General features: G+C 44.5%; 2 protein-coding genes across 4 annotated transcripts; one reads left to right on the top strand and one right to left on the bottom strand.

The window, feature by feature from the left end:
* Window positions 1-3,312: 3,312 nt before the first annotated feature.
* Window positions 3,313-14,776, bottom strand: hm13 (histocompatibility (minor) 13). Of its 3 annotated transcripts, XM_077018750.1 has the most exons (13): window positions 14,380-14,774; window positions 13,773-13,808; window positions 12,762-12,860; window positions 12,183-12,265; window positions 11,999-12,087; window positions 10,586-10,671; window positions 10,263-10,388; window positions 9,746-9,803; window positions 9,406-9,489; window positions 8,960-8,996; window positions 8,722-8,824; window positions 8,300-8,385; window positions 3,313-5,301 (listed from the first exon to the last, which is right to left on the bottom strand). In XM_077018750.1, exons 1-13 carry the CDS (start codon window positions 14,602-14,604, stop codon window positions 5,238-5,240), a joined length of 1,176 nt encoding a protein of 391 aa, XP_076874865.1. In that variant the 5' UTR covers window positions 14,605-14,774; the 3' UTR covers window positions 3,313-5,237. The 3 variants fall into 3 exon arrangements, with proteins under 3 accessions (XP_076874865.1, XP_076874866.1, XP_076874867.1); XM_077018751.1 differs by lacking the exon at window positions 13,773-13,808 and having other exon boundaries at window positions 14,380-14,773; XM_077018752.1 differs by lacking the exons at window positions 3,313-5,301; window positions 13,773-13,808 and adding an exon at window positions 5,337-6,769 and having other exon boundaries at window positions 14,380-14,776.
* Window positions 14,777-17,073: 2,297 nt separating this feature from the next.
* On the top strand, window positions 17,074-24,741 carry LOC143525165 (protein ILRUN-like). Its single transcript, XM_077018753.1, has 5 exons — window positions 17,074-17,380; window positions 19,631-19,785; window positions 20,800-20,997; window positions 22,407-22,702; window positions 23,151-24,741. Exons 1-5 carry the CDS (start codon window positions 17,223-17,225, stop codon window positions 23,184-23,186), a joined length of 843 nt encoding a protein of 280 aa, XP_076874868.1. The 5' UTR covers window positions 17,074-17,222; the 3' UTR covers window positions 23,187-24,741.
* Window positions 24,742-26,574: the final 1,833 nt, after the last annotated feature.

The following is a 26,574-nucleotide window of genomic DNA, read 5'->3' on the forward strand; positions in this document are numbered from 1 at the left end:
GGGGAAACGAATATCTTAATGTCAGTCAGCTTTGGTTTGAGAGAAGAGGACGATCCTAAATCATGAATCTTCTCATGAATCACAGCATTGAAAATCTCTGGAAATGTTTGTTTGATTTCAAATAAACACTGTCAGATCAGTCACTCTGACTCAGCAGTAGAAAGCTTCTCTCTTTTGTCATTAATTCCTTCTATCCTGCCTCTTTCCACCTCTCTCTCTCTCTCTCTCTCTCTCTCTCTCTCTCTCTCTCTCTCCACTGTGGTTTAACCCCTTTCACATGGGGAAATTAGCTCTTAAAATTGTGTTTTTCAATAGCTGCTCCTTCAACACACAGCTGCGAGAACATCACACTGTATCTACCCATTCAGATGTACCAGTCAGCCTGAATGAAGGGTCTCACTGGTGGGTTTCTCTTTGGGAGAAGGTTGGAAGGTTGAAGGTGGCCCCCAGTGCTCAGAGAACTGCCCGTCCAGCGCTGGCTCTGGGAAAGGAGGGTGGTCCTGCTCCACACAGCTGAAAGGTTTCACCACACAATGAGATCCACAGAAAGTGCCACTGCATCCACCGCTGAGCCCCTTCTTCTGAGACTCCAGGGCGGTGGACAGCTAGAAAAAGGGTTAGGGACACCCAAACCGGGGGTCACTAGGGGACAGAGGGCGAGTCACCTAGCAACTGCCTGGCAACTGAGCTAATGTGGAGTGCTTGTTTTGGGGGCCATGACATGACCAAGGGGCATGGAGGCCCCCCGCGGCCCCGCAAAAGCACACCTGCATAGGAAACGGGTAGGGGGTTTGTGGGGGGGGGGTGTTTAAAGGGAAGCTCCATAGAGAATGAGAGGGAGAGAAAGACAGAGAGTAGAAAGAGATCTGCAGATGTTCCAACTTTGAAACCTGACCTTCCCATTAACATCAAGTGCCCCTTTCCTCCTAGTATTATTCTTACACACACACACATACACATACACACACTACTTTGACTGCATGGGAAATGAATTTACAGGCATAGATCTCATGGCAGGCAGGGAGTTTGGCACTGGAACGGTCCATCTCAAGTCAGGCAGGGGGTTTGGCACTGGAATGGCCCATCTCATGGCAGGTAGGGGGTTTCACACTGGGAAGGCCCATCTCTTGGCTCTGTGGGATGCTATCTGCCCTAAATGGCAACATGAGGAGAAGTGTTCAGACCCCTCTGCTACAGTACCAGTAACTGGACCTGGAAGCACTCTCACAGGTTCCTGAGAATGTCCTCACAGACGTGATTCAGCATCACCACTCTGTGTGTGCTTGTATGTGTTAAGTTGCATGTACACTCAGTTTTAGTGGGTGAATTCCCAGCTCTAAGCTCCAAGAACTCCCCACGGTTCGTGTCTTTTCTGCGGGAGGAGAGAGTTGCCATGGTGTTTTAGCTGCCGTCTCCTGAATGTGAAGAATTCTGATCTGTTCTGGATGCCATCTGAGCACAAGAACAACTGAGCACACAGACGGAAGTGTGAAGAAGTGTTCAGAGTCTGTTGCCCAGACACCCTAAGAGCACACACAGACACACAGGGGACAGCCATGTACTGGACATTTGTTGGAGACATTGATGGACCAAACAAAGTTGAACGTATCAAAACGGAAAAATAGGAAACAGAATGCATTGACCAATGGCAAAACAAGTGTCCACCATCCAGATTAAAGTCCTGCAGGATTCAACGTGTGTTTATCAGGACATTTCCCACAGGGTAAGTGGCTGTAAATCCTGGTGTATTTAACACCCTCTGTCCTGTCTACACTGAGCTGATGAAAGAGACACAGTTGTCATGTTTACACAGACAAACAGAACACAGCTAGGGGTGATCTTCGTTCAGCTGCGTATGCGTGAGAAACACGTGTAGTCGTGTGCACAGATCCTGGCCTGACCTCAGGAATACACCAAAGGAAACACGAGATCGCTCAGCATTTGCATTCTGCATAAGTATTTGACTCAGATCTGTTTTCACTTAATAGTAGTTTAATTAGGTAAAGAGTTCCATGGTTGAACCATAACTGTAGGTTATTTCTATTTAATACATCAACAACTATATACTGTAAATTATATAAAATATTTACATGCCATACTTATATTTTCCACGTTTTATCCAGGAAACAAAAAAAAAAGCTAAATCGTAACACAAAAGCATTTGCTATCCACCCCCCTTCCACACTGAATCACAACTGTCTGAAGCTTCAGATTGAATTTTACAAGACTGTGTTCTTTATACATTCATGGACTACGAAGGGAAAATAGTTTATTAACAAGATCATTATTAAAATTGGGAAACGTTGGGAAAGTTAGTAAGCTTAACTCGCTATCGTGCTCACCTTTGTACAAACTACTCAAGAGTCGCTAGGGTTGAGCGTTTGGCGCCATCTAGTGATAGCAAATCAACATTAACCAGTTTCTAATTAACCCTTATATGGTCCAAGGGTCTGTGGGACCCATTTTTAAAAAATCAGCTTAAAAAAATTCTACAATTTTTTTTTTTTCAAACTGAGATTCATTGGTCCTTGGCTCATTTTCTGTGAGCAACATAAATCAGAAAATATTTTCAATGACCACCCCCCCGTACCCCCCCCTTCACATTTGTATTACATACAGGGTCCAGGGTCCACTGGGCCCTGGGCTAGTCAAAGTGGGCAATCAACATTGGGTTGGGTAGTTGATAGTCGACTGTATGACTTTAAAGGATATACAAACAAAGGACAGAGGAGTTTGGCATGCAAAGGTGAGCAACCATCAACACTTTTGATGGTTGTCACATCAGGGGTTGATTGCATATTGTCAGACAGCAGACGAAGAATCTCTATAGAGACAAAGGGGTGAGATCTGAAAGAAGCATCTTTTCTCTCAGCCCTCATTATCCCTCCCTCCTCTCTGGACCTGTGTGTGTGTGTGTGTGTGTGTGTGTGTGTGTGTGTGTGTCTATGTGTGTGTGAGTGTGTGTTTCATCCAATCATGGGGACATGATGCTATAAATGCTAAAAATGCTAAAAATGCTATAAAAGATGGCAAAGCGATTCTCAGTTCAGACTGCCTTACAGCTGCTATTGGAAGAGACAGAGGATTTTGATGGTGATTCAGAAGAAGAAATTTCAGGATCACATTTCTGAAATATCAGAGTCTGATAGTGATAATGAAAAGGAGGATGAGCAGCAGCCAGCTCCGTTAGCACCAGCCCGTCAGCAGCTAGCCATAGGACCAGCCTGTCAGCCAGCATGATTTATGATTCATTTCCTTATTGTGTTACATTTTAATAAAAAAGTAACTAATAAATAAATGAGAGCAAACTAATTTAACATATGTATTGTTTATTTTACTTGCAATTGGGCTAAATCTGCTGATTATTTTAACAAAAAATGCAATGGGTCCCCCACGCCCAGCTGGACCCCAAGAAGGTAGACCACGCCCGGATCTCATCAGGGTTAACAGTTACACATTTCTTATTCCATTTTTCCAAAGAAAAACTGAACACACGGAAAAGTCCAAATATTCCATCTGGATTTTTTAAGTCTAATAAGGTTTACAAGAATAGCTTACAAGTTTGCATATTATACAGTACCTCCCAGTATACAGCAAACTGGGAACTTTGTGTAGCAGTGCAAATGAGGGTAACTGGCCTGCTAATGACATGAGTCATGTCTCTGGGAGTTAACAGTCACTGTTTGGCCACTCTGTTGTCACTACGTATCCTATAAACATGAAACATCCTAAAGAGACAGAGAAAGAGGCAAGAGAAAATCAAATCGCAGAAAAGATTGTGTTGTGTGCTGCATATGCTATACTATAACTTGACTTTATTTCTTTAAAAAGTTTTAGATTTGCTACCAGTGATGAATCCGTGACTCATTGATGCTGTTGACTTTCCTTCAGTCTCAAAAACTTGAGCATATGAATCAAAGACAACTCTGGCGTTAGTATGTAGTCACTGAATGGAATCACTTTCTCCCCCTCATTTGAATCAGCTCAAAATGAATCAAAGCAGATTTTCTGATTCACCCCCACCCACTGAATCATAATTGGGACCACAAATTGTACTCTGTGGAATGTATGGGGCAGTTAAAGGTTCTGTTAACATTTTAGCTTTAAGTATTTCCCTACTTCAACTCTGGAAATACAGATATTGCTATAATGATGTACTTTTATTAAAACACTAATAATGTGAATCTCCCCTGCATGGCTTCCTGAACATCATTCCATTACATCACCTTTAAACATTGACACAAACACCCTTTCTGCTTGCCTATGGCGGTATAAACCACAATTTATTGTGGATAAAAATAAAATAAAAATTAAAGAAACATATGCTCTTCACAGAAGCTTGAACCATTAGAGGGAAACTGGGACATCAGGGGGGATGGGGGAAACTACGATGACGGACCGCAGACCGATGCCACTTCAATAAGCCGGAGAAGAGGCTGACGGACAGGAGTAGGCTCAGGTTGAGAGTGGTGTTCTGTTCCAAACGGACCCCCAACCCCCATCAAACACCTCAGGATCGCAGCTGTGGCCTCAACCAGAGCCCCAGAACCATCCCATGTCATTGTTGAAAAGGACAGAATTTTAATCACTGTCCGGCTGAGCGGGACCGAGAGAGGGGGGTGATTTGGGCATGGCCGAGGAGACACCCTGCAAGCCTTCAGATAAAGCAGGACACTGCAGATTCTTCACGCAGTCCAGGTGTGTGACCAAACCATCAGGCTGTGTGGTGCAGCTCTGCTTCAGCACTACAGGACAGCCATCACAGAGCAACACGGAGATACCTACAAACCAGAACCAGCACTGCGAAAAAGGAAACCCAACCGATCCTTCACGACTGCTTCAATACCATCTTAAAATTCTGTCCCTTAAAGAATAAATGTCCAGTAAACAATATTCTACTATTATGAAGAAGGCCATCCGGGTGAAGCACACAAACAAATGACAAGAAAACAGCAAACAGACAACAAATACACAGGCACAGAGAAAGCTCTCAACATCTTGTTTTACAAATCAACCATTGGAAACTACTAAAAAAACTAAACAGAAGAGAAAAGTCCGTCATTAAACCAGTTACATAGTACATCAGCCTGCTCCATGCGCATGGTGACATGAGACCTTGGGCAACGTGAAGTGCGCCCTCGTGTGGAGGTTGTCAGAGGTGCACTGCTCTTGAAATGATGTTGTGGAGAATGGTGGTGAGAAGCACGACTGGGGCAGGAGTCACTTTCCTTTATGGTTTATTTGTCTTTGTCAGTCTCTGTTTTCTCTTCTTTTGTTGATTCCTCCGAAGACTCCTCATACCTGAGAGCAAACAAAAAAAAAATGAGGAAGTTAGACACAGAGTGAGAGACATGAGAGAAAGAGAGAGAGAGAGAGAGAGAGAGTTGAGAGAGAGAGTTGAGAGAGAGAGAGTGAGAGACAGAGAGTGAGAGACAGAGAGTGAGAGACAGAGAGTGAGAGACAGAGAGTGAGAGACAGAGAGTGAGAGACAGAGAGTGAGAGACAGAGAGTGAGAGACAGAGAGTGAGAGACAGAGAGTGAGAGACAGAGAGTGAGAGACAGAGAGTGAGAGACAGAGAGTGAGAGACAGAGAGTGAGAGACAGAGAGTGAGAGACAGAGAGTGAGAGCACGCAAGAAAAACCGAGATGCCAGTGCCTCTGTCCTGTAAACCTGCGTTTCCCCTAGCTCAGGTCTGTTGGGGTGAGCATCTTCAGTGGCAGGCTGGCTCGTACGCTCGAGAGAAACGCCTCACACTCAGGAACAGGCAGGATGGACGTCGTGGTGCTCCACATATGAGAGCCAGCAGGGCTGCTGCATGGGACACTAGTGGAGCTTTGACCTTCCAGGGGCCCATGCACTGCAGGCTGGAGGGGGATAGCGGGACTGCCGGGGCAGTCAATCAAACCTCCTGCAATGAGCCCGAGCCGTAGAGGCTCTGGACGTTGGGAGTCCGTGGTAGGAGGGACTAGTGCCGTCTCTCCAACGCCAAGACGAGATGATCTTGGTTCCATGTCCAGGGAAGTGTGAGCCACTCCCTCGCAGGTTTAAGCTGAAGCTGCTGCCAGCGGGTCGTTTTCGACAGCCCTGATCTCGTGTTTTACTCTGAGGTTTCCTGAGGTCACGACTCAACGAAAGCAGACGAGGTGGTGCGAGCCTGGGTGACGTCGTTCTGGAGAACCAACCAACAGCTGCAGATTCTGGATGCTTCGATATGCTCGCAACAGCGGCTAGAGCATCTACTACACCTTCTAGACTGGCCAAGACATTTCAAAAGAAACTCTTGGTTTGAACCTCACAGAAATTTGGAGGTATGAGAGAAGATCACTTCACTCAGCAACTGCTAATGCTGCTAATAACTATCAGACAGCTTTCCCTTTGCTTTCGTTTCCTTCTTTAGCTCATTGCTAATCACAGCAGCATGTTTGGGTGAAGTATTCTCTCAGCTGAAAAATGATGACAGGATGGATGGAGACAGTCCAGAATGGAACACAGGGTGGAGAATCAGTATCACGCGGATGTGCTCAGAGGAGTGGGGGTCAAGGTCAAGGGTCAAGGGGGGGCGGCGTACCTGCCCAGGAGAGAGCAGACAGGAGCACGGCGGGGAGCGAGGTGGGCGTTTACATGTTGGAGGGGGTGTGGCGGCGTCGGTGGGGGGAGGAGCCAGCCGCGCTCTGCATGGAGTTGACCAGGCTGGCGGGAGAGCCCGATACAGTGGGGAAGTGTGTGAGGCGCGGAGTGTGTGGCAGCACCTCGTCAGACGACTCATAGCTACGCGCCGCGGCCGGAGAGAGGGAGGAGGAGAGAACGAAAGAAAGAGTACGTTAGAAAGAGAAAGAAGAACAGGCGACCCAGGCTCACAGCACAGACGGGGCAGGAAGGAGAAGGGAGGCCTGAAAATTCAGTCTCGTGTTTTTTTTCTGGGCCCTCCAGTTTAAAAGAAGCACTGGGAGATCAAACATGGTCAGAGGTGGTGGAGAGAGTCGGCCACGTGATGACCTGGTCAGAAAGCCCAGAGCAGCCAGTCCTCTATATTTAAATACTCCTGCATGCACAATGTTTATCAGTCAGGCATTCTTTGGGCAGCAATTTTATTCTAAATAATTAAAATACCTTAGCTCTGCTGTGAACCAAGAATTATCTTAATTTTAAAGAAACTAATCCTTAATGTTTATTTTCATTCATATATTTAATTGAAGAAAGAAAAGGGAAAAAAAAAAAAACTAAACTATCTACAAAGATAAACATGAACCCAGCACAAAATGTGGGAGGACCAAAAAACCTTCAGAGGTTTCACCATGAAATGACACCAACACCTCCTGATGTCCAATGACACCAACACCTCCTGATGTCCAATGACACCAACACCTCCTGATGTCCAATGACACCAACACCTCCTGATGTCCAATGACACCAACACCTCCTGATGTCCAATGACACCAACACCTCCTGATGTCCAATGACACCAACACCTCCTGATGTCCAATGACACCAACACCTCCTGATGTCCAATGACACCAACACCTCCTGATGTCCAATGACACCAACACCTCCTGATGTCCAATAACACCAACACCTCCTGATGTCCAATAACACCAACACCTCCTGATGTCCAATAACACCAACACCTCCTGATGTCCAATAACACCAACACCTCCTGATGTCCAATTATGAAATTAAAAGAACCAAGAAACCAAAAACAAATGTTTATCAAACTCTTCCTCAGACATTTATCCACAAGCTGGCCATAATTTGGCCCCAGAAATGATTATAGCGCCACAAAAAAATCTCTCTCACACACACACACACACACACACACACACACACACACACACGAACAGAACCTGGCACTGAAGTCATTAGGTGCCTGCTCTGAAGGTCACTGCTTCATCGTTGCTATGGCAGCTATCGTGCAGGATTTCCTGGCAACAGTAACTGCCCCTCACCCCACAGCTGGCACTTGGTCATGTGCCCCCTGGCATGTCAATCTGCCCTGTGCCAGGAGCCCCACCCACCCAGGAGCCCCACCCACCCACTCACACTCCTCTATGTCAAGGGCTGGACAATCAGACAGATTAGTAGTGCGAGTGAACACACACATACACTCATAAAAACTAAATTACTAATAAATTACTCAACAGATGTGCAGGAACAGGAGCTGAAATATGAAGATATTAAAGTTCCAGGGAATGAAAAGGGGCTTTTAGTATAAACATTTGTGCAGGCCGGAGGGCTCCCCCTGCTGGCCAATTCACATCCAGGACATGTGTACAAAAGAGCAATTATGGAGGGATGTGTTACCTAAACATCTCCGTCAGTTCTCCTTTGAGCAGGGCCACTACCACAGGGAAGCCCACACAGGCTGGAACCAGGTACAGCAAAGCAGGCTGGGAAGAGAAGCAGACAGACAGGTCGTGGGTGAGACGTCTGCCCCTCCCATCCCCCTCACACAGACAGACAGGCCGTGGGTGACACGTCTGCCTCTCCATCCCCCTCACGCAGACAGACAGGCCGTGGGTGAGACGTCTGCCCCTCCCATCCCCCTCACGCAGACAGACAGGTCGTGGGTGAGACGTCTGCCTCTCCATCCCCCTCACACAGACAGACAGGTCGTGGGTGAGACGTCTGCCCCTCCATCCCCCTCACGCAGACAGACAGGTCGTGGGTGACACGTCTGCCCTCCATCCCCCTCACGCTACCCCCCCTGCATCTCAACATCTCACCTGGGCGTGCTTGAACGTGTGCATGACGAAGATGGTGAGACCCAGGCCAAAGATGTAGGCCAGGAAACTGGTATAGAAGTACGTCCGTGTGTTCTTCTTCAGGCTGGAAGGAGAGGAGAGGAGATGAGGAGGTGAGAGGGGGGAGGGGGAGGAGGTGAGAGGGGAGATAAGTGAACTTCAGTGTGTGAAAACGTTCAAATCGATAGATTGCATACTGTAGAGAACAAAGTGGCTTTACCTGACATCAAAGCGAAGGAGCAGAGCGATGAAGATACCTTAGAGAAACACGAGAAACGTGAGAAACACGAGAAACGTGAGAAACGTGGCTACAGAGCCTGATGGGTTTGTGGCACATAGCCTGTTGGCACAGTCTGACAGTCAAAATAAAAGAGAAGCAAATTAAGTTTTCTCCATGTCAACACAGGAACCCGTGGGACTCTCGTCTGCTGAGGTCATTTCTCCCTAAGTACATGGCTTTCAAACTGCAGGTACCACACCCATTTGTAAATGCTTTACTGCACAAGCCCGGCCTGCACCATAGACCAGACGGCCAACGGTCACCTGCAGGCTGTTAACAGGTAAGGGCTAATGCTGCATCAGGCTGTTAACAGGTAAGGGGTAATGCTCCATCTGTCCAGAGCCACCGGGACGACCATGTCCTCAGACCCAGCAACGCAAAGTTACCTGGGATGACGATGTCACCGAGACCCAGCATCGCAAAGTTACTGGCACCCAAGCCCTTCTCCAGTAGGTCCTGGGGGAAAACCACTACAGAACACACACACACACACACACACACACACACACACACACACACACACACACACACACACACACACACACACACACACACACACACACACACACACACACACACACACGTTCAAGAACAGGTACGCCAAAAATATACAGGTACCATCACACAGGCAAGGCCAACAGGTAGTGAATCAACTCCTTTCACAAGGAGGGTCTGGATTTACTGTAGGAAATATTTCCCCACTCAAATAATAAAGACTGTACTCACACTTAATAGGTGCTTCGAAAGACTTGGCAACAGTCACCATGACGTTGGTGCCAAAGACCTGAAAGAGAAGGCAGGTGATTGGTCCCATCGTTGCTGATCAATACAGTTGATTTATCTGCTCTGAACACTCGCCCACAGAGGGTCCATGTGTGCACATATCTGGGCAATTTACCAACCAAATACAGATTGCAAAATACAAATCTACAAACTCGCCGTTTGCATTTGAAGTGCTTCGACATCTATTTCTGGCAGAATATTTTATGGTTCACAAAATGTATCTGTAATAAAACCCTGTTGTGTAGTATTCCTTCCTGTAATAATACTATTAATAATAATATTCATTACTACTGTAATGAAGTGTAGCAGCTCCTGCTTGCTGAGACTGATTGTACCCTGAGGTGCATGTTAAAAACACAGACACGTCTGTAGAACTGTTACTCTTGATTTACACAGGATGTTTCATATTCGGGGTGTGGGGAGGGGTTGTGTGGAGAGATGGAAAGATTACTCAACTCACCCAGAAAACATCATACACAAACAGTCCTCCAAGAAGGATACAGCCAGTGCTGACATTATTCAGATGTAGTAGCTCCACCCCGTTTAGGGCAAACGCCAGACCAAACAGGTTATTGGCTACCCAGTGCTGTCAATCAAATAACCCAAAAGGTTGATACACAAAGCATTTTTTTCAGACAAAAACCATTATAGACGGATTTGAGTGTTCTCTTTTGTTACAGTCGTGGATGTAAACAGTGATGGATGTAAACAAGCCGTGCTTACAGAACTACACGCACTAATGCACATCTCATTTACTACGAGGTATGGCGAGGTGAACTGTACCTTTTTAATGACGTACCAGACCCCCACCACACTGCTAATGCCCAGACATATCATGTCCTTGATGTCAAACTCATAGTTGACTATTTCTGTGGGAGGAAGCAGTCATGGTTTAGTGTATGTGCAAATAACCTTACTGCATTCAATTCAGGACAAATGTGTGAGACGTGTGTGATTTAGTGCGTGTAAGAGCGTCCCCCACACCTCCAGTGGTTCCAGCAGCCACTGTGAACACCACAGGCTGTTTTCTCTCTGCCTCTGTAACTCCGCCCACCTCTGTAACTCCACCCACCCCCCCACAACACACACCTGTCTTCCAGCTCTGCCTCGCCACACTCTGCTCTTTAACACTGCCACACACACACACACACATACACACACACCTCCCTTTTTATCCTTTCGAAAGACATTAACATTAACAAAAGACTTTCCCAGAACAGCAGTCATACTTTATTAGATTCCCATATTTCATGAATCACACACACAACACATCTGGACTGGTGTTGGCACCGTCAAACTATTGGTTTAAAACCACCACATCCAGAATTCATGCAACCAGTTAAACCATCACAACAATAATATGTGCGACCATTTAAACCATCACAACAATAATATGTGCGACCAGTTAAACCATCACAACAATAATATGTGCGACCAGTTAAACCATCACAACAATAATCTGTGCGACCAGTTAAACCATCACAACAATAATCTGTGCGACCAGTTAAACCATCACAACAATAATCTGTGCGACCAGTTAAACCATCACAACAATAATCTGTGCGACCAGTTAAACCATCACAACAATAATCTGTGCGACCAGTTAAACCATCACAACAATAATCTGTGCGACCAGTTAAACCATCACAACAATAATCTGTGCGACCAGTTAAACCATCACAACAATAATATGTGCGACCATTTAAACCATCACAACAATAATATGTGCGACCAGTTAAACCATCACAACAATAATATGTGCGACCAGTTAAACCATCACAACAATAATCTGTGCGACCAGTTAAACCATCACAACAATAATCTGTGCGACCAGTTAAACCATCACAACAATAATCTGTGCGACCAGTTAAACCATCACAACAATAATCTGTGCGACCTGACAAATCACCACAACAATAATTCTTGCGACCAGTTAAACCATCACAACAGTAACCCGTGTGACCTGTTATAGCACAATAGGACTAACAGACCTGGCTAGCTCAGAACTACAAAACACTGCACCCAACCCTGTGTGTGTGTGTGTGTGTGTGTGTGTGTGTGTGTGTGTGTGTGTGTGTGTGTGCATCACTGCAACATAAATACAACGAGATTAGAAGGATCTTGAACAAGTTCATTTTGAAATTGTCGTTATAAGCTCATGTGATCATGTGATCAGCCCTATGGGACAGAACTCACCCTCTTTGCTCTCTCCAGAGCCCTGCGTGAAAAGGAGCTGGTACTGCTTGTTCGGCAGATTGGCGGGCAAAATTCTGTTCATGAAGGGACTGACACACACACACACACACACAGATATTTAACCTCATATGCTGTAGACTCTATTAGCCAACAGACTGAATTTAAAGAGACACTGGCCTCTTACCTCATTGTGTGGGACAGGGCTAAAATTCCCAGCACAAAGAAGTACATGGATAACAGCAGGTTGATGTACTCTTGAGAAAAAATCTAAAAAATATGTTTAAAAAAAATGGGGAAAACAATTACCATTTGTTTCCATTAAAAGGTTACATTAGCAATATTATAATTTTATAATCTTACACACCATCTGTGACTAAGACACTCTGGCATGCAGTTAATGTGTTAGTTCACACAATGACACACTAAAGCCACTGAACACACTCATTCTCAGTATCTCATTTCTAAACGTTGATCTGAACGTGGGTCATTTCGGAAAGCTCTTATTCCCAGAGCAGGGCCCCTCGGATGAAGAGTTAACGGTTCTCCAGTCTCTGTCCTCTCTCTCTTATGTTGGTGTGCCCGCCTTGTCAAAACGAGGAGCGTCCAGGAAACAGGTTTTTTTTTTAAGCTTCAGTTGTGTCATCATGGATCTGTTTCTAAGATTTACTATCAGGAAGTCTGCTTAGGCTGTCCTCCTCAGGACGTTTGTGCAGAGCAGGACGTTTGAGCAGAGCAGGACGTTTGAGCAGAGCATGCGGCTAACCTTGAAGAAAAGATAAAGGCCAAAGAGGGTGCAGCTGGCGATGATGGGGAAACGTGCGGCGTCTCTGCTGGTGATGGTCTCTGGCATGTCTGAGGAGTTCTGGGAGGGGGGATAAGAGAGGGAGAAAGAGAGAGGGGGAGAGGGAGAGAGAGAGGGGTGTGGCGGGTGTGGAAAGGGGGTGGGGGGAATAAAAGTGAGACACTTTGACTTGTCATCACAAAAGTAAGACCAGATCACTTCCTTGTTGTATTGCACATATTTAACACACCCTCAACCGGTCCAGTCTCAAGTCTCACGAACCACACCAGTAGGAGACTGGTGCAGAGGTTCTTCACCCACCTATGTTTAATCCTATGTGGATTAAAGACTTGATAGCTTACATCAATAATAATATTCTCCACCATATAAAACACATTAGAAATAATATCCCAATCGCACATGCTGCATTTCATACTGTACTAAATTTACTATGATGAAATACGATGTCGCATGCCAAACAACGCCACGGTGGATTTGAGCTGCAAATTAATCTATGGCCACGGCGGAATACCGTCTCCATAAAATGGGTCAGGGTGGTAGTGTGTGAGACAGTGTCTCACCAGACTCCAAGATAACTCACAGGATTTAGGTTTAGAGAGGGGATTAGCCTTTGTATTTGAAAATGGTAAAAGCTCTGGCTTATTGCCAAACAGATCCATCTCATCTGAAGGGCACCTCAGATGTATGCTTAAGGCTGGGAAGAACATGCTAATTAAAGTATATCTATATTACACCTATTATTAAAAGCACCGAATGAGCCCACGTAGCCTATGGCGAGCAGTAATGCCTTATTTGCTTCTATATCAGCCATTACAGCATGCACTGGCCAGTGGTTTAAAAAAAACGATCTACTCCACACATATGATCAACAGACACGGGTATCCACACCGGTTCTGGATGACATGATGGGACGTGAGGGGAAACATATGGGAAACAAACAGACGGTCGCTGCGCTGTGGCTCTAATACTCACTCTGGACCCATTACCGAACCCGCTCTCAGCGCCAACCTACGGGTGAAATAGGCGCAGAGAGAGAGATTAAAATAAAGGAAACCCCCGTGACCGTTGAAGAGCCCACACGTCAAACATCTCGGAGGAAACATCTGCGGCGAGGAGGTGAAGTTACACCGAGCGGCGGTTACGCGCTTGTTCAAGTGTCACCGACCGGTTCGGTCATCCGGTCCAAGTTACACACCATGTCAACTCAGCGGCCTGTTTAATTTACGGACGAGCATCTCGTTGGGTCCTTTTCTGGACCACGAGGAACCTGAAGGAAGCTCCCGAATCTAGAGCGCGTTCGCACTCAAGTGGGTCCGGAACCGAGGCGCGTTCACGATGATCAGAGGAAATAACGATATAATGGAGTTGCGACTGAAACACACCGCTAGATAACGGACCTTGCCAGGTCACTTAAGTTTTAAACCTGAATTAAGTGTGAGTGTGAACGTTTACGTCTCTCCGGGATGTGCGCTCATCGCACAAGCTCGATCTGAAAAACCCATGAACACGCAAACACGCGTTTTGGGAGCGCAGCTCGGTTCGGCCCGGATCGCGTGTCCGGGTCGTTAAACCCGTTCACCTTGCTCTTGGAGCTGCTGACGGAGCGCAGGGCGCCGAAGAAGATGGGCAGCAGCGCCATGAACACCAGGCTGCCGTACGCCAGCGCGGTGCCCTCGGGGGTGGCCACGAACTTCGCCACGCTCGCGTTAACCGCGTCGGTTCCGTTGGGCTCGGTGACGTTCAGGGTCTCCAGCACCGGCGAGGCTTCGGTCGGTACGGCTGTGTCTGGGTCCATATCGGCCATGGTGAGCAGGTGTCGGTAAACGGTTGAAGTAAACGTGTAGATTCAGCGGTGGGTGCAGACAGAGACTAAGCGTGTGTCATGTGTACGGGCGGTTGTTTCTCCTAAGGCCACGTTTCCTAACTCTCTCCGGGAACTGAAGCACTCTTCCACGCCGAGAAAAGACGCTGCCGACACGGGAAAACCTGGCGTTACTGCCACCTAGTGTACGACCTGGCGTTACTGCCACCTAGTGTACGACCTTGCGATACTGCCACCTAGTGTCCGACCTTGCGTTACTGCCACCTAGTGTACAACCTGGCGTTACTGCCACCTAGTGTCCTCGTACAAACGCGAGAGAAGAGTTGTTGAGAAAGTTGTTTAATATTCATGTAAAAGTTATGCAGTCGGTCATAGCTAATTGTGTAGTCAGGTAAACCATGAAAATACTTTTGATTTGATAATTGGGAGCACATTTTCCTAAACAATATCAAAACAATAGAACAGCGTGTTCTCTATAACACAGAGAGATTTGGAAATCTTTTTTTTTTAGAAACAGGTACAAACAACCATTCTGTGATGTTCTTTAGAAATTATATTAGATCATGTTTGTGGTGTTCATTCTACCAGAAGAGTGAAAACGTAAATGGGCTTGAATAACGAATCCTTCCAAAACTGGAGAGTTGATTCATTGGTGCCGTAATTTGATGAAGAAGATATTCTGAAAGATACAAGCAGAAGAAAAAATTATCTGATTACGAGATTGGCTATGAGAACAGCACTCAAGTCAAGTCAAGTCAAGAGAACTTTATTGTCAAAAATCTATGTAACAAGGTTAACACAGAAGTTTGAAATTGCGTTTAGCCAGTTCCAATGTGCAGTTTAGCAAACATGTAGATAGGACATTGATAGTCACTCACTAACTCACTCACACACACACACACACACACACACACACACACACACACACACACACACACACACACACACACACACACACACACACAGTGCAAATTAACATACTGTTACAAAAAATTAACATAGTAATACACACACACACACACACAAACACACACACAGTGTGCAGTAAAAAAGGCTAAAATACTAGACAATAAGTAGACATACATACATACACATAGCAGCAGAAGGAACAGTCAGTGGTCAAGTAATTGGATGTAATATGTAAGGTGCAAGGGTAAAGTGCATGATGAAATAAATGGAATGTTTATATGTAACTTTGGAATGTTTATGTAGTTCTCATCAGTGTGTTGATGAGTCTGATGGCTTGTGGAAAGAAGCTGTTTCCCAGTCTGGTGGTACGGGACCGTACGCTGCGGTAGCGCTTCCCTGATGGGAGTATTGAAAACAGTTTGTGTGCTGGGTGTGTTGGATCTTTGGTGATGTTCATTGCTCTCTTGAAGCAGTGTGAGGTGTACAGATCCTTGATGGCTGGTAAGGGTGATCTGATGATCTTTTCTGCAGTCCTCACCACCCTCTGTAGTGCCTTCTTGTCTGCAGATAGACAGCTGCCATGCCAGACAGAGAGGTTGCTGGTCAGGATGCTTTCAATGGCACCCCTATAGAAGGTGGTGAGTGCAGATGTGGGCAGGTCGGCCCTTCTCATCCTCCGCAGGAAGTGGAGTCGTGTCTGCGCTTTCTTGACCAGGGCGGTGGTGTTTGTAAACCATGTGAGATCATCTGTGATGTGCACTCCCAGGAACTTTGTGCTTTTCACAGATTCCACAGCACTGCCATTGATGATGAGTGGGATGTGTGTTTGTCATTTTTTCCTGAAGTCCACAGTTATTTCTTTTGTTTTGTTGACGTTGAGAAGCAGGTTGTTCTTCTCACACCAGTTAATGAGTTGCTGTACCTCCTCTCTGTATGCTGAGTCATCATTGTCAGTGATGAGAACAGCACTCCTGTGACATGCTCAGAAAAAGGTTGGCTGTTGATTGCTCCCGACAGGATACTATTTGGAAACCAAACATACACTAGTGTACAAGCATGAAGCAGGTAGCTGTTAATAAGTGCTGACGACTGCACAAATAAAACAAGAATCTACCATAGCCTTGGACGAAGCAAAATGAACGTGTGGGCTAGTCCAGCGCTGTTCAAACATTCAAAATGTCTATCATGAGAGAGATCAGAGTGCATTGAGTTCAGCTTAAAGTATTATTCTAAAGCATACGTGCCGTATATCATATGAAATATACAAATAAATTAAAAGTAAATAACAAAATAAGTTTTTTTTTATTTTGGTGCATTTCTCCGAATTTATGGCCCTATAGTATCTATCCGCCAAGTCACACGAACGGTCATTTTTCAAATTCGTTGTGTCTAATATTCGCGTAATAGTAGTAGCCTAAGCCTTGTTGATGTTTATACATTTTTTTTTAATTAGCCGCGATTAATCGACACATTGGTATGCGTTATGCCTTATAAAAAAAACCATGCACACACCCAAAGTGAAACCCACAGGATCCTTATCTGTCATTGCGACACACGCAACATTGTCGTGTGACTCTCCTGTCATGCGCACTCGGGTTGTTGTCGGCTTTGTTATGACTGGCCAGGCCGAAGCCTCGGACTAAATTTTGAAGCGAAGCCCCCCCCGTCTCCACCCGCCGTCTAGCCCCGAGATGGAGGGAATGGAAACGGACATCGACCCGGAGCTCATGCAGAAATTTAGCTGCATGGGCACGACCGATAAAGACATTTTAATAACCGAGTTTCAAAGGCTGCTCGGGTTCCAGCTCAACCCTGCTGGGTGTGCTTTCTTCTTGGACATGACTAACTGGTGAGTGTATCCGTGGGCTGTCTAACGTTTCCGGGCCTACCCCGTGAGGCTGTCGGGCTGGTTGTCGTTGCCTCGATCACATGATTAGCCACGCTGATAATTAGCTGCACTGCTAAGCTCGTATACGGTCAACGGCGTCTCTGCGACTGTGGTTTAAACGGCTAGCGAATAAACGTTTTAATCTGCTAGCTGTGTGCTTCAAGCGGTGGATGTTTATATATATATATATATATATATATATATATATATATATATATATATATATATATATTAAAATATTATATATGTCGAGCGTCTTAATGTTTCGCTTTTAAAATGACTTTGGCGCTATAGGTCCGTTCACATTGGCTTACAGCTCGGTGGCTAGCTAACTAGCTAACCCTCTTATTCCCAGTTTTGTTGCTGGTGACGCTAAGCTAGCGGACTTGAACCGTATTCGTATGCGGGCACCGCTGCCCGGCCGTCAGCTCAACGTCTGTTAAACGGCGTTTAGGAGCCTAGTTAGCCGGCTAGCCGTGTGGTGTCGGACCTAGCCGGACAGCTACCGAGCCAGGTTGGCTATTTTCCCCCACGAGCAGAGGCGGTTTAGGCTACACCAGGTTAACTAGACCGCTGACTAGTATAGTTAATGCTAGTTAGATCGAGGTATATTCCAGAAAGTTCTCCTCGATTCACCATTTAACCAGGTCACGTTTGTTTTTATTTATTTACGGCATACGCAGAGTTACTATAAGTTAGCCAACTCTCACTCGAGATGTGTGATTTGAGTTGCAGATTTGAGCGGATGCCGAGTTATTACTGCGGTTAAAGGGCATTTCTGTCCCGTACATGATCTCGGTCTTAGTTCCATCATCCGCAGGCGAAGGGAGTGTACTTTATTAACTGTACGCTTCAGTCTTGTTTTATTTATGTGTACTTGTGTGCGACAGAATAACTTCTAACCTCGGGTGTTTTAAAATGAATATTCTCTTAAAAGTTCATAAACTGTGTGAGAATGGAAGACCGCATGGCTCAGGTGACCTGAAGTTTTGCTTCAGTCTCGGATGTATTTCCGAAACATTTCGTTTACACCTCAAAACAAATAACTACATATACTAATTATACCTTCACTGTTTGCACTCAACGAAACGCCACACTTAATGACCATCTCACATAGACAAAATTAAAATGTCATATATTTTAATATTTTAAGATGTGTGTCGGTTTTGCTCTGGAGGACGGTCGGCTGATCAGGTCGGGAAGACGAAACGAGCCAAGCTGCTTTATTCGCTGATGTAGCCGCTTCTGCTGCGACGGTTGTCGGTCACCTCCGTGAACGACCCCCCCCCCCCCCGAAATCCGACCTGCCCGCTCTCATTAAAGTCGCATATGCCACCGAACCGGATAGGACCACATGCAAAAGTTATTTGAATATCATTCGGTCAGATTTATGTCCACACAGCCCCTGGAAAACAATCAGATTTTAGATAAAAACAATGAGTCACCTCATGTTGGTGCTGTGAAAGGAACCCACCACTGCCCCAGAAACATCATATTTGCTGTTGGGCAGAGCTGCACTCTGGATGAAAATATAATTTTTGCTATTTTGGCTGCATAAATACGAGTTAGACCAAAATAAATCGTCATGTACTACGAACCTGTATTACTTTCGGATAGGCATAACTCAGTGGGACACGAGGGTTATCCAGATAAGTAAAAAAATAGTGCAATATATCCTTTTAATGCCTGTAACACATGAAATAATATTGGCTATCTAGCTGTGAGCGTCTATGAAAGAAGCTAATGTTAACTAATATTACACACTCGCACGTGTAATGTAAGCCATGCCCAGAGAGTCTTGCTTGGAGAGACATTCTTGGAGTCCGCTTTCTCACGCCTGACCTTTCTGGCATGAATAGCAGAAACTATTAGACTAGTGTGTGAATGCAAAGCTGTGGTGAAGGCCGATTGTAACTCCATATCAACATCTGATGCACAGTTTCACTTTTGTATGGGTGACTGAGGTACTAAACGTGGTTTATATACTTCTTATTATAAAAGGCTATGTTAGCTGCATAAAAGCAAATAAGTTTTTTTTTTTTCTTCTTCATTATCATCCAAAATGGCATGAGATTTATAGCATCAATGTGTTTTATTCACTGTTTTATTTTGCTCAGACCATTAACTCTATAGATGTTCTTTGATGGTGTTCTTCCTGGACTCATGATGAGACATAGCAGAAGTTAGCAGCTGCTGTTCCTTTCCCTGTAGGAACCTACAGGCTGCAATTGGAGCGTATTATGACTTTGAAAGCCCCAACATCACAGCACCGTCTATGTCTTTTGTGGAAGATGTGACTATTGGGGAAGGAGAATCCATTCCACCAGATACACCTTTTACCAAGACATGGAGGATACAGAACACAGGTGCCATATTTCAGGACAAAAATGATACAAGAGATCTATACACCTAGTATTCCAAACTGGGGTCTTGTCAACATCCAAATATTTTTATACATGTTCAAGATTTTCTGTGATCTTTCAAATAATTTGGTGAGTGTTTAGATGTTGCAAAGAACCACAAACCAAAGAACCAATGTAGATATAGTGAAAGGTACTCTGATGATGTAATTTTTGTCAATATGAAATGTGTAAGCTATGCTAAGTTTTCCTAATCCACAACCCTGGCACGCAGGGTAGCACTACCCATCAAAGGTAATTATAAGGGTTAATGAGTGGGGTAGAATTAAAAGGGTTAATGAGTGGGGTAGAATTAAAAGGGTTAATGAGTGGGGTAGAATTAAAAGGGTTAATGAGTGGGGTAGAAGGGCTGATGTTTAGAAAGCTGTCCCACATCTGATCCTTCACTGTAGTCTGAGCTCAGTCCTTGTAATCAGAACTGGTCACACCGATCACTCCACAGTCGTTTTGTGATGTGGATCATTTAGTTCCCACTTCCTCCTGTTTTGTTGTTTGCTTTTACAAGGTGTCACGGTACACTTGTATTTCTGTATTCCCAAACTGACCAGTATTTTTAGGTAATCAACAAAATACCAGTGAAGTAATCACAGTCAAGGATATTTGAAGTTATTCACGGGTGTAAAACCTTACATGAAGCTGATGGGTTTGCTTTCTGCTTTGAGTCATAACCCATCGTATCTCCCCAGGGATAAACTGTCAAATTGTGAAAAAAGAGCTGACATTGTATAAAATATGGAGATGGATGTTATGTATTCTGACTTCTCATTTACTGTGTGGGTGATTGTAATATTCTCAAGGTCACCTATAATCAGTAGGATAATTCACCTTGTGAATTGTGTTTTATAATGAAATGCTGCACATTTTTTCTGGTGTGTTATTTGGACCAGAGTACAGCCTACTTTCTCCCAAATTAAACAAATGGATTGAGTGTGTGTATGTGTGTGTGTGTATGTGCTACAGGTCCAGAGTCCTGGCCCCCTGGTGTGTGTCTGAAGTACATCGGCGGAGATCAGTTTGGCCATGTGAACTTTGTCATGGTGCGTTCGCTGGACCCTCAGGAGATGTTTGATGTGAGTGTGCAGATGCGTAGTCCTGTCGCTCCCGGCATCTACCAGGGCCAGTGGAGGATGTGCACAGCTTCCGGACTCTTCTACGGAGGTGAGTACTGGAGGGGGGGGGGGGGGGTAGCTTGTTCTACCAGTGTGCTGTACTCATGAGACCCCAGGCTGGTGAGTCAGGGCCTGAACTTCAGGAGCAGAATTATTCTGACCTCATCCTGCTTCCAGGCATGACTAATTCATCACAGGATTATAGCAATTGACTGCTAAAACACATTCATCTACCAGCTGACAGTTTTCATTTCAGCACACAATATAGTTCATATCAGAGACAGATATATGTGTGTAGGGGGGAGGGGGAGCTGTTTGTGAGTGGGTTAGAGTGTAATGTGTGTAGAGTCTAGTGTGTGTTAAGGTGTGTGAGGATGTATGTGGTGTGTATGAAGATGTGTATGGTGTATATGTTGCATATGTTGTGTGTATGAAGGTGTGTGTTGTGTGACAACACCACTTTAGGTATGTGTCTGTGTGGAGTCAGTATGAGAGAGATGTGTATGTTTCTGTAATGTATGTGTGTGTGGAGTGTGTATGAGAGAGATGTATGCATGTGCACATGTGTGTTTATGGGGAGGGGGGAGAGACATTCAAAAATAACTGACTCTCTGTCACTGCTTCTCTTGGTAGTGAAACCTTGTTTTAGTCTGATTTGCACCCTCCGAATAAACTATCATAGTTTGGGACATATTTATCTTAACCAAAGAGATTGAGTGATTTTGGTGTAATTGTGTGTGGTTTGACCCAATACTGTCTGATTAATAACAAGTTAAACACAGGCAAATTGTGAAAAAGCCAATTCTGATTTTGAGAAATTTACATGGTATCCAATGGGATAGTTTTTTGTGCCTAGGGCCAAACAAATGCTCATAACTCTAAAACTAATTGATCAAATGATTAGATATTGTGGCATGGCAGAAAGGACAAGTTTCTCTACCATTTAGCTTCAAAGATCTCCTGGATAAACTGCTGTAAAATCTTTAAACCTGAAAAATCTGGCAGTTATAATTTGAAATTCTGAACATTTCGCCATTCATTTCTATGGGGCTTAAAATTTTTTTTACTTAAGTTTAAAAACTACAAATCCTATTGACTCAAGTACATAGTCAAGTCACAGCGTCGAGACCTTCGAAACACAGTTTAAATGGAGTCTGTACGTTAATCGGTTCAGGCTGTATTAAATGCACAAATGTGAAAAAAGAATTAGAAGCATTGGGATAACAATAAAGGGCTTTTCAAGCCCTCTAATAATCTTAATAATATAGTAAGTAAGTAATAGTAAGGTACGCTCATGTTGGGGTATTTTGTCTTTTGGTTTCAATGAAGTTCCTGCTGTGTGGAAAGAGCTTCCAGATCAGCTTCTCAAACTGCCCCAGCAGGAGGCTGAGTGCGTGTTGCCTAGGGCATCCATTCACCACCTCGTTTCTGTCTCTCCCTGCCCCTGTAACCCTGCAGACGTGATCTGGGTCATCCTGAGCGTGGAGATGGGGGGTCTCCTGGGCGTGACACAGCAGCTGTCCTCCTTCAAAGGCGAGTTCAACACGCAGCCCCACTGCAGCGTGCAGGACGACTACAACCCCTTCGCCTCGCCGCAGAAGGGCAAGCATGGCGGCGGCGGCCATGACGACCGTCTCCCAGACGACGGCCTTAGCGATTCCATGCGGACGGAACAGGGCGGACTGTTGAACGGCTCTGTGACCTTAGCGGCAGACAACCTGCAAAACAGCACGTCGGTAGTTCCCTATGGTGAGGTGAGTACTGAGAGGCGAGGTGCACCCACAGCTGTTGTTCATGCGCCTCTGTGGTCCACAAGAGGCCCCTCTAATTGATGCCATGCCGAGTCTCATCGCTGGTCACACATCTGCGTTGTCAGTCAAGCTTGTTCATTTGAATGGAATTTAGAGGCTGAATATCTAATCAGGCCCCACCAAGAAGAGCAGTGATGATCAGCACTGTTCCTGGAACAGTAGAGTCACTTTTTCAACATACATATGCAAATTCCTGCCAGTGTGCAACAGTACTGATCACTAGCTAGGCAAAGATTAGCTCTCTTGCTAATACCATTACATTTCACTAGTACTGTTTGTATTCTAGAAACTCAGAAACTCAATTATATTAACTGATGGTGTCAAATATAGTGTATTTATATCCACGGGAGTCCTGAGTAAGGTGTGTTCTCTTGCTGTGTTCTTCCCGCAGCCTATTTACGGACCTTATCCTTTTGGACAGTCTTAAGAGAAGGTGTTGGTCATTCATACTGAATGGAAGAGTGGCCTTGGGTTCAGCGCCGTCGGGGGCTGGATCAGCTGCCCAGGGTGAGGGGGCTCACACTTCTTAAAGACTCTGTGGCATATCGACTCCGCCCCCAGCTGCCAGCGTCATGATCAGAGTGGCGGGGGTTTTATAATTCCTGTCCGACTGCCATCCTCAGAATGCATGTGTGAATGCTAATTTAAGGAGAGTGCTTGTAGAATCGTTTTTCCCTCCCCAAACATTTTATGAAAAAAACAGCATACTTTTCTGTTCCCTCTTCTCCTCTCCACCTTGTATGATTTCAGGCTTTATTATGAACGTCTATAGCATAATGACAATCAGGTACAAACCTTATAGTGCATCAAAGTATATTTCATTAACAATTATTCACTACACTGTTGCTAAATGGCGGGGACTTTGGTGTCGTTAGGTGCGAGGAAGTTTGTGTATGCAACTTTCACCTGCCACTTCGTTTCAAGCCATCTGATAAAATATTTTTGGCACATATATTTACCGATATTTACTTTCATCCAAACGGAATGAGTGCGGAATGTCAGCCTGAGTCTAAATCTGGCATGAATGGTCAGCTATCGGTGCTGACATGCTGCAGTTTGACCAGCAGAGGGAGCCAAGTTGTAAAAGCCTGATAATTTCCAAACTCATCCTTGAAAAGAGCTCCTCTTTAAACCATTTATCGTCTTCTTTTTTAAAAGTTAAATTTTTCATTTATTAGATTTTCTTTTCTCACTACACTTACCACTGCCTAATACTTAGAGCCTACATGTAGTTTTATTTATTAGAATGTGTGCTGAATTAATGTGTGCTGCAAGTGGTTTACTGGTTTTATGAAGCACTGGTTTTGCTGGGGGTGGTGGGGAGGGGGTAATTGGGGGGGCTCGACCTGTTCACTTTCTTTGGTGTTGTGGTTCGAACAAGTATCCAGGGATTTAAGGGTTTTCTTAAGCTTTTGAACATTTTGAATTTGTTTATGATGCCATGATGAAGCTAGAGTGATCGCTGCATGAAAGGCAGTTCTGTACGACCCACCCACGACCCACACTGGCCTCAAGAGTTCAGACGATGGACTGAGACACCTACACTTTGAGTTCTGTAGCAAAGCCCAAATTAACATCTTGAAATGTTTAAAAGAAATTCAAGAATTTTATGTGGTGTATTTAAGTTAATTTATGTACACCCTCCTGATTAAAACAGCTTAAGTCCCCCTTTTAAAATGTTTAACTGGGAAGGATGAATAAATTGCTCATCTTTAATGTTATCAAGACACTGCATCAGCCAACGTTCTCCTGTTTGTTTTGAAGCCAGCACTGGCCATGTATGTCATGGGTTTGATTTGATAAGCTGTTTTTCTTCGTGGGGAACTTCCTTGTGGGAGTTGTGGTTTGGAAGTTGGAGCTTCCTTTGCCTGGGACGTTCTGGGTCAGATGTCTGTTTAGCAAGGCATTTGCATGAAGGAAAGTGAGGATTTGCAGTTCCACTACCATGGCAGCACAGCAAGAAATAAAACTAGAAGAAATTCCTTGTGTGTGTGTGTGTCCCTTTATTGTCCCACAACACTATTTGTTTTAAAACTTCAAGCCCTGATTTCTCAAGTTGCGTCAAAAAATAATTTTGAACTTAAAAAGAATTAGTATTATTAAAATGATAAACCTGTAATTGCAAAATGTGTATTATGTACTCCAGTAAAAGCAAACCCTCCAGCTTAATGCACATTACAGGTAGGCCTCAGCATTCTGTACCTCACTTTCAACAAGCGGGATAAATTACAGTGCACCGTTGTAATACCATACTTTTGGAATTTTGTTCTGCTCTGAATATGTTTTAGAAACATTCATGTAATACAATAGCTCAGAGTCTTTTACATATTTTAATATAACTAGAATCTTTTACGATCTCAAAGGAAGATTGGATCTCAGACAGATGAAGTTGCTCTGCAATGTTGGTTACCTGTAAGAGCCTGTCGGTAAAGCAGAGGAAGGGATTTCTCCTCTACTGTAGTGTGCAAACACTCCAACTGTGACACACAGAGTAAATATTTGGACCAGGCTTCATACTACGGTAATGTTCCACAAACCACCGTAACATCGTGGTGAAGTTCAGGTTTACCATTCACGTCATTTTGAGGAAGATGTCTCGTTTTCTTTAATGACAAGTGCACGGGTCAAACGTTTTTAAAATACAGGCTCAACGTGTTTGTTTTCAGGAACACGCACAAAATTATTCCTTGCCTTAAATCTTTATCTACAAGTTATAGTATTGACCTGGTTGCTATGCTAATGTTATTAATGCTAATGTCAGTTCGAGAGCAAAATGAGTGATTTGCCATGCATTTTCATTTAAAAAGTAATTCAGATTATGAGAAAGATGTCACGTTGTAAAGGTGTGTTAGTTTATCAGCATGATAAAGATGTTAAACCTTTAGAGAAAGGTGTATGGTAATATTTTTCTTTTAGTAAAATAGTATGAAAGTTACTTTGTTGTCAACCGTTTCTAAAACACTGTAGTTGTGTTAGTTAAATCATATTCTTATGTTCAACTAATAAAAATTTACATTCAGCCAATTAAAGCTCTGAACTTTTTTATTTTTTTTACTAATTTTACTATTTTAAACTTTTTTACTTTTTACTAATCCAAAGGAAGAAGTAATCTTAATATGTTGCCAGGGTCCAGGGTACAATAAGAACCCTGGGCAGTCATAGCCTGGCGGTTAGGGAACTAGTGTTGTGACCGAAGGGTCGTGGGTTCGATCCCCAGACCTGAGGCCATGACTGAGGTGCCCCTGAGCAAGGCCCTTAACCCTCAATTGCTCACTTGTATAAAAATGAGATAAAAATGTAAGTCGCTCTGGATAAGGGCGTCTGCCAAATGCCGTAAATGTAAATGTAAGAAGATATGCCAGTTAGCTGTTTAGCTAATTTTGAACTGCAGACCTTGGACAGATAAACACACATTACCATTTCTAATACATATAATAATGATTACCTGGTTACCTATATGTATTATTTTGTGTGTGAGATGGCGGAACTGGGCAGTGAAGGTCTGATTCAGAGTCAATAAAACATCAAAGAGCAAAATGGTCCACAAGTCTCCCACGTCTGCAGAAAGGTCAGTGACACCAGGATTAACGTCCTCGGATTAATGCACAAACGCGGGACCACAGTAGCGATCTGCATCAGTGTACACTGGGTGTATGGAACCTGTGTCAGCGTACACTGGGTGTATAGAACCTGTGTCAGCGTACACTGGGTGTATAGAACCTGTGTCAGCGTTCACTGGGTGTATGGAACCTGTGTCAGCGTACACTGGGTGTATGGAACCTGTGTCAGCGTACACTGGGTGTATAGAACCTGTG

Source organism: Brachyhypopomus gauderio, chromosome 10 (genome assembly GCF_052324685.1).
Source record: "Brachyhypopomus gauderio isolate BG-103 chromosome 10, BGAUD_0.2, whole genome shotgun sequence".
Taxonomy (NCBI): domain Eukaryota; kingdom Metazoa; phylum Chordata; class Actinopteri; order Gymnotiformes; family Hypopomidae; genus Brachyhypopomus; species Brachyhypopomus gauderio.

What these genes read in the sequence shown, in the direction of transcription:
- hm13 (XM_077018752.1), bottom strand. Translation starts at nt 14,604, where the DNA reads ATGGCCGATATGGACCCAGACACAGCCGTACCGACCGAAGCCTCGCCG. An exon ending in TCTGGTACGTCATTAAAAAG is followed by an intron (nt 10,389 to 10,585) that starts GTACAGTTCACC and finishes TTTGATTGACAG; the next exon opens with CACTGGGTAGCCAATAACCT. An exon ending in ACACGTTCAAGCACGCCCAG is followed by an intron (nt 8,386 to 8,721) that starts GTGAGATGTTGA and finishes TTCTCTTCCCAG; the next exon opens with CCTGCTTTGCTGTACCTGGT.
- LOC143525165 (XM_077018753.1), top strand. Translation starts at nt 17,223, where the DNA reads ATGGAGGGAATGGAAACGGACATCGACCCGGAGCTCATGCAGAAATTT. An exon ending in TTCCGGACTCTTCTACGGAG is followed by an intron (nt 20,998 to 22,406) that starts GTGAGTACTGGA and finishes GTAACCCTGCAG; the next exon opens with ACGTGATCTGGGTCATCCTG. An exon ending in CGGTAGTTCCCTATGGTGAG is followed by an intron (nt 22,703 to 23,150) that starts GTGAGTACTGAG and finishes TTCTTCCCGCAG; the next exon opens with CCTATTTACGGACCTTATCC.